The sequence below is a fragment of the Sceloporus occidentalis genome, unplaced genomic scaffold, assembly GCF_023333645.1.
Source record: "Sceloporus occidentalis isolate IW3139 unplaced genomic scaffold, rSceOcc1.0.p SCAF_45, whole genome shotgun sequence".
Lineage (NCBI taxonomy): Eukaryota > Metazoa > Chordata > Lepidosauria > Squamata > Phrynosomatidae > Sceloporus > Sceloporus occidentalis.
The window spans coordinates 4990881-5002079 of record NW_028317025.1 but is presented as its reverse complement, the minus strand read 5'-3'; the positions used below and the strand labels follow the sequence as shown (position 1 = coordinate 5002079).

At 37.3% G+C, this 11199-nt stretch overlaps 1 protein-coding gene across 1 annotated transcript in view; it reads left to right on the top strand.

Annotated features, from left to right (window-relative positions):
* Window positions 1-232: 232 nt before the first annotated feature.
* The window catches only part of LOC149289507 (proteinase-activated receptor 4-like), a 28016-nt gene continuing 17049 nt past the window's right edge, over window positions 233-11199 (top strand). The window contains exon 1 of the mRNA XM_089490555.1: window positions 233-416. Coding sequence (XP_089346681.1) covers window positions 233-416 — 184 coding nt within the window. The remainder of the gene's footprint in view (window positions 417-11199) is intronic.

Below are 11199 nucleotides of genomic sequence, written 5' to 3'. Positions count from 1 at the left end.
ATGTTGTTATGTCTATCGATCTTTTTTTTTTTTTTTTTTTTTTTTTTTTTTAAGAAGTAATTTATTGTATTTTATGATATAAGAGAACAGAAAGAGAGACACATAACAGGTGTTCCATGAAAGCCAGAGCCAAAAGTAAAACATCAACATGGCATAAACACTCAGATCAGGGCACAGAATCAGTGAGTAAACAAGGACATAAACTTTCCTGTAACAATCATATGGCAATAGGATGCCAAACACAGTATCGTGGTGTATGCGAGGCCGAACAAAAACGAAAAGGCCCAGAGTATACCAGGCACAGCTGGAACCAGAGCCAAGCTCACAGGAAAACGGAATCTTGGGAACATCCGAAGAAAGAAAGCAAGAAGGCAGAAAAAAGACGAGGGAGAAAGAAGTAGAAGAGGTAGAAGAAGGTAAGGAGGGAAGAGGGAGGGAAGGGGAGGAAGCACGACAACTCTCACAGCCAGGGCGCCATGGCGGTGGACGGGGCGAATTTCTCCAGCCACGGTTCCCAGTCTATCGATCTTTTTATACCTACATCATGCCAAGATTTCAGGTTTAAATATTTCTATTTGAAAAACTTCCAACAGGGTAAAGGATGAGGATCAATGGGATTTACAATACTCAATTTTTTTAATTTCTCTGAAGATAAACAATATAACATTGAGGGTTCAATGTTGTTACAAGACCATATTTCATATTTGTACCATCCTAAATACCAGATCTTTCTTTGTTTCCCAGACATACGCATGGGCAAGCATACAAGATTCACAAAGTCCTGTCAAGTCAGGGTAATTTAATCTTTTTTTGTAATATGTGCAGTGAAATTCTGGGTTTTTTGTTATGCCAAACAGATTCTGAGAAGATTTTATTGAATTTTCTTATGATAGTAGTTGGAACTTGTAGGGGAATTGATCAAAATAAATAAATAAATTTTGATTAATTGAGCACATTTATTCGTTCCAACCATGATAGGTCGATCTTGGCCCAGTCTATAAGTTGTACTTCAAAGTCCTTAGCAAGATCTAAGTAGTTAATATTTATAACTTCATTATAATCTGTTGACAATTTGATGCCAATATATTTTATATAATTATTCCCCCAATCAAAGGCTAGGTTATGTTTCAGGTATTTTAGCTGGTCTGTTGTCAAATTAACATTAATTACTTGGGTTTTAGAGAAATTAATCTTATAGTTAGCTTTCAATAAGGCAGGAATTGATGTTTGTGGAGATGTGAGTGTCAAAAGGACATCATCCGCATTTAATGTTATCTTATAATTCTGATGATTCGTTCTTCTCCCGTGGATCTTATTCGGAAGGCAGATCATTTCAGCAAAGGATTCAATGCTTAATGTATACAATAATGGTGCTAATGGGCACCCTTGTCGTGTCCCATTTTTTATATAAAATATTTAAGAATCTAAATGTTTACCAGATACTTTAGCTTGAGGTAATTTGTATAAAGCCATTGTGTTTTTAAAGAAAGAGCCCACTAGTCCAAAAGCTTTCAATGATTCCTCTAAAAACGTCCAATTAACGTGATCGAAGGCTTTTTCTGCATCTAAAGCTAAAAATACCGACGGGCTAGATCATAAATTTGGTTTAACATTTTTCTAGTGTTATCTTCACCATTCCTACCTGTAATGAACCTGGCTTGGTCTGAATAAATTAAGTTGGACATCACTTTCTTCAATCTTTCTGCAAGGACTGGCGCCGGATTTAAAAGGCCGGAAATCTGTCTCTCAAGGACCCTGCTGTTCTTATCAAGATGGTCTCATGTATAAAGTTGGTGTTTGGTGTACAATAAAAGAGATTCTTACTTGTTCAAGCCTAAGACCGTGTCTGTGATTTGGGGACAAGAGACACTTCATCATGGAGTGTAACTACTTGGTTACTGAAAGTCTGGAGTATACCAAGGGGGCCATAGGAGATTACTGGAACTATTGACGGCAGAGACCATCCGTCTCTACAGGTTCCGTCACAAACAGTGTTCCCTCTAAGCTGTGCGCTTGTGCGCGCGCACATAGCTTTCAGAGGGAGCGCACACGAACAAAAATTGTGTGCACAACCCGTAGCGTACCGAAGGGGGGGCGGTCCGCTACCAGTTGTGTGCACAGCACCTCTCCAGAGACGGACAGTAATGTCCGCCGCTAGTGGAGCAAGCTCGGTTGGGGAGATCAAGGACCGGCTTAAAATCAATCAAGGGAGCGGGAGGTCTGTTAATACAGACCTCCGATCCTGCTCCCTTGCGATGCGTGCGGCAACTGATGCCGTGCGTTGGGATTTGATGTCAGATCCCGGCGCACAGCACTGAAGCCACGCCCACCAGGGCCGGCCTTAGGGGTGTGCGACATGGTAGCAGGGGCGCCTGCCCGGGACTTAAAACATCGTTTTGGGTTTTTTTGTTTGTTTGTTTTTAAACTTTATTTTACATCACTCATGTTAAATAAAGTTTAAAAAAACAATAAAAAAATGATGCTATAATCTTAGTCCCAGGCATGGGCGCCCTGCTCGTGAAGTTTTCAGCAACCGCTCGGCGCCCCTTACTCTCCGTGACTCCGTCGCGGTGCCGGCATCCCATGTTGAGCGCCGGACTATTCCGGCGCTCAACATGAAATGCCAGCACCGCGCCAGAGCGAGAAGACGGATGCCTCCCGCTCTCACCGCAGGACTCCGGCAACAAGGTAAGTGGGGGGGGTGTAGTTTGAAGGGGCAGAGGGGGAGGTGTAGTTTGAAGGGACAGGGGGGGTAGTTTGAAGGGGCAGGGGGGGTAGTTTGAAGGGGCGGGGGGGTGTAGTTTGAAGGGGCAGGGGGGTGTAGTTTGAAGGGGCAGAGGGGGGGTGTAGTTTGAAGGGGCAGAGGGGGGTGTAGTTTGAATAGGCAGAGGGGGGGTCTAGTTTGAAGGGACAGAGGGGGGTGTAGTTTGAAGGGGCAGAGGGGGGTGTAGTTTGAAGGGGCAGAGGGGGTGTAGTTTGAAGGGGCATGGGGGGGTGTAGTTTGAAGGGGCATAGGGTGGGTGTAGTTTGAAGGGACAGAGGGGGGTAGTTTGAGGGGGGTAGTTTGAAGGGGCAGTGAGGGGTGTTAGTTTGAAGGGGCAGAGAGGGAGGGTAGTGAGGGGGGGCGCCAGAGTAGTAGTCCGCACAGGGTGCCACAACGCCTAAGGCCGGCTCTGACGCCCACCGTCTTTACTGCACCAGAAGGAGAGGACATAGAAGAGGAAGAAGGAAGAGGAGGTGACAGAAACATTCTGTAAGAGTGAATTAGTAAGTGTGTGAGAGTGATGGGTGTTAAGCTGTAGTGTGTGTGTGTGTGATAGCATGGATGTGTAAGTGTGTGTGTGGGGGGGATAGCATGGCATAGGGAGACTGTAATCATATTCCTATCATGCTCAGGTTCCAGCATGTACTGGCTGCCTGGGCATGATAGGAGTGAGATTGCTGGTAGCAATTATATATTTTTTTGTTCAATTTTGGTGTGTTAACCACACCTTTATTAAAAGTAAGTAACACACCAAAATTGAACAGAAAAATTAGATAACAATATTAATTTATATATATATATATATATATGATTGCTAACAGCAATTGTTATGGAACCAAAATATATCAGCAAGAAACGCTTATGGCTTTAATGAATATAAGCTGGCTTTGACTAGTATAAAGGGTCAAACCTCACACAGATATGTGAGAGACGCAAGTAGCAGTACATTGGTACATTCAATATGAGTTAACAGATACTTACACAATGTTTTACTAACCGCAAAGATATCCGATAATATTTGCTGTTAACGGTTGTCTGCCTATATCCGCATAGTTTTAAGGATTAACCAATTAATGTGATTTACGTATTAAGACGTTCCTCTTTTTTGGACGCTATATAACCTATAACACAAACGTAATAAACAGAGTGATTTTGGACCTGACCCAGAGTGTGTCGTGTGTCTTATTTCTCTCTCCGTGCACGTACATTTATTTTCATATAATTTGGAGCAGTTCAACAATTGAAGAAAGGCTTTATTGGAAAGCATCCAAAACACAATCCCACTCCTATCATGCCCAAGCAACCAGTGTGATTTCTGTTAATTATATATATATTGTTGTTGATTTTTTTGTCTAATTTTGGTTTTACTTTTAATAAAAGTGGGTTTTTTTGTTTTTAAATGTGTGTGGGGGGGTCATTTTCGGTTTCAGTCAAGTGAATGCTAAATTTTCAGGTCCAGAATTTTCATTTCGGTGCATCCCTATATAGATATATATAGTATATATATATATATATATATATATATATATATATATATATATATATATATATATATATATATATATATATATATATATATATATATATAGTGTGTGTGTATTTATATATATATATATATATATAGTGTGTGTGTGTGTATATATATATATATATAGTGTGTATATATATATATATATATATATATAGTGTGTATATATATATATAGATACTAGGCCAGACACTAATGTTTGGCTTAGTATATAGTGATTGGGGTTATGCTGCATTATTGTCAATGTCTGGCTTGTACCACGGTCAATGTGTGCCTCTCTATATAGTGATAGGTGTTATGCTGTACCACCATCAGTGCGTGCCTCAGTATATAGTGATAGATGTTTTGCTGTACCAATGTCAGTGTTTGCCTCAGTATATAATGATAGCAGTTATGCTGTAACACCGCCAATGTTTGCCTCAGTATATAATGATAGCAATTATGCTGTAACACCGTCAATGTCTGCCTCAGTATATAGTGATAGGTGTTATGTTGTAACAACGATAGAAGTGTGTGTGTGAGTCCCACGTACAGGATCCGCCCCAGGTGCCAAATACTCTAGGTACGCCCCTGCGCACAACAGTTTTTCCCAATTTTTTTTTTTATCCTTTATGCGGCCTGGAGCCTCCGCTCGTGATTCGCTCATAATTTACTTATGCAGTGAGAATTTCACCTTTAAAAAACATTACAGTAAGTAATACTGTTGTGTAACTAATACTACATTATCACACTATAATGTAGTGTTATTAACCATGAGTGAGCTGTACCAAAAACATAGAATAACAATTTAAAATTAACGTTTGCAGAAGCATATTGTGCGCAGAAAATTTTGGCTCTGGGGAAATTTTTGCACAAGAGAAATTTTCTGCGCACACCACCTAAGAAAAATTAGAGGGAACATTGTTGATGATATTTCCAGACTTATCAGTGTATACTTGCAAAAAGAGGAAGGAATTCTCTATATTTACTCAAGAACTGAGAGACTATAATATCTCCTACAGATGGGGCTTCCCGGTGAGCCTTATAATTCATAAAGACAACTCTAAATGGACATGTAAAACACCTGGTGAAGCTAAAAGACAACTGGAACGGCTAAAAATAAATGCAGATGGTATAGTGTAATAATTGACGGGTATTCAAGAATAACTCTATACCAATAATAGAAAGACATTACTCTCGCTCGTATATCATAGAGGTTATAAATGGGAAATTTATTTATAATTTGTTTAATAGGATTATGGTTTGAAGGCAAGAAGAAGATATGCGAGGTGTTTTTTGGTTTTTTTTAGAATTTCTTTAGAATTATTAGCACATATTAAGGTACACATTAAGGCTAGTACACATATTCATTGTCTTCGGATGATGTACTTACACATTGGAATATTTAAATTTTGAATTGATTTAAATTTCACTTATTTTATATAATTATGACTGAGGATATATATTTAGTAATTAGGATATTATGGAACACATAAATATAGTTCACACATTTAGATATATCCCTGAGGAAGGGAGACACTAATTTTATTTATTTATTTATTTTCCAAATATATTTAGAAGTTTTTTTTAGAATTATTAGCACATATTAAGGCTCACAATAAGGCTAGTACACGTATCGATTGTCTTCGGATGATGTACTTACACTTTGAATTATTTAAATTTTGAATTGAATTAATTTCACCTATTCACATTATTACGATTGAGGATATTTATTTAGGAAATATGTCACTATGGAATATATAAATACAGTTTATATATTTAATATATCCCTGAGGAAGGGAGACACTATTAATTTTTTATTTTTTTTTCTTCCTCTCTCCTTTATCTTCTTTTTTCTTTCCTTTGTGTTCATTTAAGTAGTACCATACCTAATACTATACGGGAAATTTCGTTATTAAATATTTGGTGCACTTACAAGTGTTTCATGCAAGGTCAACTTATAATGTGGAGTTCTAGGGAGAAAAAACAATCTTCCTTTTCTTTATCAGACCTTTATTTAGATTTAAATCGACGTTCAAGGGAAAATAATTCCCAACTAGAGAAACCACAGAGAAGTTTACAAATATTACAAATTTAATCAATGCCCATCATATGTCCAAAATAAAAGAAAGTCTTATATATAATATAAATATATATATATTTATTTATATAAATAATAAGACTGACAGACTCCTCACAGCAAAACTAAAGAAAAATGTAGCATCCCAACGAATTTATAAAATAACAGAAAAGGATAAGTCCTTTTACAAACCGTAGGATATAGGTGCGGCTTTTGGAAGATTCTATCAAGATCTCTATAATATCCCAGATCAGGCAGAAGAACTAAATTCTCCATTTAATCCAGAAGAAGTGAGACTAATAATTGATAAATTGAGGAAGAATGTAGCCCCTGGCCCAGATGGATTTACGAATTTGTTTTTTAAAATACTAAAAGAGAAACGGGCCCAGAGGCTATGTAAGATCTTTAATACAATAGGAAACCAGTCTCACTTTCCTCTGGAAATGATGCAAGCGAACATAGTTCCTATTTTAAAACAGGATAAGGATCCAGAAAAGATCTCTAATTATAGACCAATTTCTTTGACCAATACAGATACTAAAATATATGCTTCACTGTTAGCAGCAAGATTAAAAAACATAATTCCTTTTCTAGTGAATAAAGATCAGGTGGGTTTCGTTGCTGGAAGATCTTCTAGCAGCAATATTAGACGTTTGATTCATATCCAGGATAGAACCCATGCTGACCCTGTTTCTAGATGCTGAGAAAGCATTCGATAGGGTCAACTGGAAATTTATGAAAGCATCGTTAGAGAAATATGGATTAATTGGTGATATATTTAATAAGATAATGGCATTATATGTTTCACCTACTGCTAGGATTATTGGTCAGGGAATATCGTCCCAGTGGTTTCCGATTATGAATGGCACCAGGCAAGGGTGCCCGTTATCTCCTCTTTTATATATTCTTTCTCTGGAACCCCTCGCCCAAAATATAAAAAAACATCCCTTTATTATGGGATGTCTAAACGAGGGTAAGGAAGGTAAAATAATGTTATATGCCGACGATATTGTTATTACGGTACAGGACCCAGTTATTTCAGTAGAATATTTACTAAAAGAAATTGAATCATATGGTAATATTTCGAACTATAAATTAAATGTATCAAAAACAAGTGCAATACTGGGAAATCTATCAGATTCTATGACCCAGATTTTAAGAAATGATTATACATTTGCGTGGGTATCCAAGGAAATAGCGTATTTAGGGATAAAAATAACAGTAAACCCTAATAAATTGATAGAAACGTATTTCAAATTCTTATTAGCCCATACTTCAGAAATCTTGAGGTCTTGGTCAAATTTAGAGATTTCTTGGTGGGGCAGGTTAAATAGTGTTAAATCTTATATTCTTCCAAAATGGACCTACCTGTTCAGATTGGTTCCTCTTTCGTTTTCTAAGTCGTGGTTATTGGAGGTACAAAGGGTTTTCACTAAATTCATTTGGGGGGTAAAACCCCAAGAATCTCCATGAAGACACTGAAGAAAAATCTAAATCAGGGTGGAATAGCTTTCCCGGATATTAAAAAATATCACGATGCAGCTATGATTTACCATTGTTCAAGATGGTTAATAGATTCAAATATTAAATACGGAAGACCTAAGCTTTTTATTGTCATCTAACTTACAAATTAATAATTTTGAAAATAATCTAATTTTATTAAATTTGTTAAAATTTTGGGGAGCTTTTAGAAAATTAAAAAAGGTAGGATGTGTTATGATACCAACCGCCTCCCTAAAATTTCTTCAGATGAATATTAGGGACTTAGATATAAGTAACTGCCGTGCAAAGGGTTTAAAGAAATACTATCAGTTGGTCCAAAACGATAATGTTAGACCTTTTGCGGAGTTAGCAGAAGAGTTTAATTTATCTTTGAAAGATGGGTTCACTTATTTACGCATTAAGAGTTACATAGAGTCCCAGAATAGATTACATAATGAAATTAAACCTAAGACAATAACTTTGATGGAAAAAGATATAAATATTAAGACAGTGTTAAAAAGTAGGATATGGGATGAAGAGGGCCCTCCAAATAAACCAAGAGCATATATAAAATGGCAGATTGACATAGGCCAAGAAATTAATTGGGAGGACTGGTGTAGAACGCTTTCTCAGTAAAAAAAAAAATATACGTTGTTTAAACCTGAATGAATTACAATTTAAAATAATGAACAGATGGCATTTGGTTCCGGAAAGGTTGAAAAAGATGTTTCCACGGGTCTCCAATTTATGCTGGAGATGTAAGCTGGAGGAGGGATGTTATGCCCACATATGGTGGAGTTTTCAAAAACTTGATAAGTTTTGGCTTATGGTTGTCTCAGTTTTAGAGATGCTAGAGATTACTGGAATTCAACATTCAATTGAGAATTTTCTTTTCCATCTATCATGGAATAATGAAAACAATATACAAAAATATCTAGCCCTCCACACTCTAATGGCTCGTAATTGGAAAAGTCAAGAGGTTCCACATTGGGAAAAATTGAAAACCCAAATAAGTTTCCAACTACAAATTGAAAAAGGTCTCCTGGAAGGCAAACATGAAATAATAGCCTGCCAGGCTTTGAATAAATGGCTCCTTTTGTTCCCTAATGATATGCTAGAACAAACGTAGCCACATGAGGACTTTTTTTCTGGAATGAGAGTAACATATAGCCCTTGGCCATTCGTGTAATATTTCTTGTATGGCGATTCCCAATATATTTATACAGATATTGAAATTTTCTGTTTATGTTTGTATATATTTTTTTTCTTTGTGACGTCATGTTGATATGTCGATATGTTTTTGTGATGTGGATTATTGTTAAAAATTCATAAAAAGAAAAAAAAAAAAAAAAGAAAAGACAGCGAAGATAACTGGTCAGGGAGGCTTACAAGAGGGCTACTGCAACATTAAAGGAACTGCAGGAATTTCTGGCAAGTACTGGCTGTGGGCTACATGTGACAACACTCTTCCGTATTCTTTATATGAATGGGGTAGTGTGGCAAAATGGAAGCCTTTTCTTACAAAGAAAAACATCCAAGCCCGCTGAAATTTGCCAAAACAAACAAGTCCCCAAAATGCATGTGGGAAAATGTGTTATGGTCTGATAAAACCAAGGCTGAACTTTTTGGTTATAATTCCAAAAGGTACGTTTGGCACAAAAACAACAATGCACATCACCCAAAGAGCACCATACCCACAGTGAAGTGGTGGTGGCAGCATCATGCTTTGGGGCTGGAACAGGGGCCTTAGTCAGGGTGGAGGGAATTATGAACAGTTCCAATCCTACCCAAAAAGTCTGATTGCTGTAATAAAGTCAAAAGGTGCTTCAACAAAGTATTGGTTTAAGGGTGTGCACACTTATGCAACCAGGTTATTGTGAGGGTTTTTTTTCTCCCTCATAGATTTCAGCTTGTTTTGCAATTGAATTGTTCACCTTATAGGTCACAATAAAGGTGGAAAAAGTTCTGCCATGATTTATCTTTGTCTCATTCTTTAACATCACAAGAACCTGGCATTTTAACAGGGGTGTGTAGACTTTTTATATCCACTATAGAAGATAATTCTGTTGGGGAATTACTGTAAATCTTCCTGTCACATCTTTTATGTGCTCGAATTATTACTGTGACTGGCCACAAGATGGCTGTCCTGTTCTGTGGGTGTATGAATGCTTTTCTGTGGGGAGGGACAATGCTATATTTTTAATCTATATAATTAAAAAAGGTTCATATTAAAGCTGTCTTTTTATCAGTCGGAAAATGTGTTATATTCTCACCATTTTTTTTTTTAAAGACTGAGTTTGCAGCTGATTAGAACATGTTACTGTCGCATATTTCTTCTCTTGCAAAAGAAAACAAAGGAGCTCCGCTCTCTCTGAAAAGGGGTGAATTTTGTTGGTGACCTCATGACCCACTGACCCCAAAATAAGTAATTTAGAACAGTAATAAGTAGCTTGCATGAAATTATAGAGTAAAAATACAGTACAGTATACAGTACAGTATACCCCAAGCCACTCCACATGTCCAGTATACTTTCATTTGAGAGTATTGATAGGAGTGTGGTTGGCACAGGACATGACCAAAATGTGTTAGTGGAACCGTGACCTAATGATAGCTTGTGACTGTAGAACACTGCCCAGTAAACATTATAAGATCAAAGAAACAAGGAGAATGGGAGGGGGCTTTAGTGATATGCTCTGCTATAATGAAATATGTGCATATCATGATTATTGTTTTACATAGTATTTTTTCTCTCTGATACATAAACATTGAGCTCCAAGAGTTAGAGAGCTGTCAAAGTTTGGACTGTCCCTTGTAAAGTATGTTCTAAATCACTTTACTCCTATACGGGCCAACTACCTCTAAACATGTTACTTTAATTATGTCACACTGCTCCAAAATGGGACAGACCCTTTAACTCATTAAATATGTAACCGTTACTAAGCTAGTTCATGGAGCTATTTACATTCCCAAATGTGCTCGTTTTTTGCCTGCAGATATGTCCTTATAATTTACCAGACCTCTCTGTAAATTATCCCGCCTGCATTGATGCTATTCTCTGAACTCGGCCCTACAGAGCCATGACTCACCCCATAAACCATAAGATTTTAAGGGATACCAAGGGATCGTTAAGTAACTTGTATAGTCTGTTTCCATACACACACAGAGGCAGATTTTGTATACAGAATGAGTGCTGGAGAAAATGGCCCCTTGGAGACTTAGCTCATACAGAAAGGTCTTTGTTAGGGTCTGCAAGGGGGGGGTTATTGCACACTGCTCTGGTTTAGATTAAAGTCTCCTTATAGTTATCTTGCCGTTGTGAGTCATTTGTACCATAGCTGATGGTCACTGTAGCTGGACCCAAGTAAC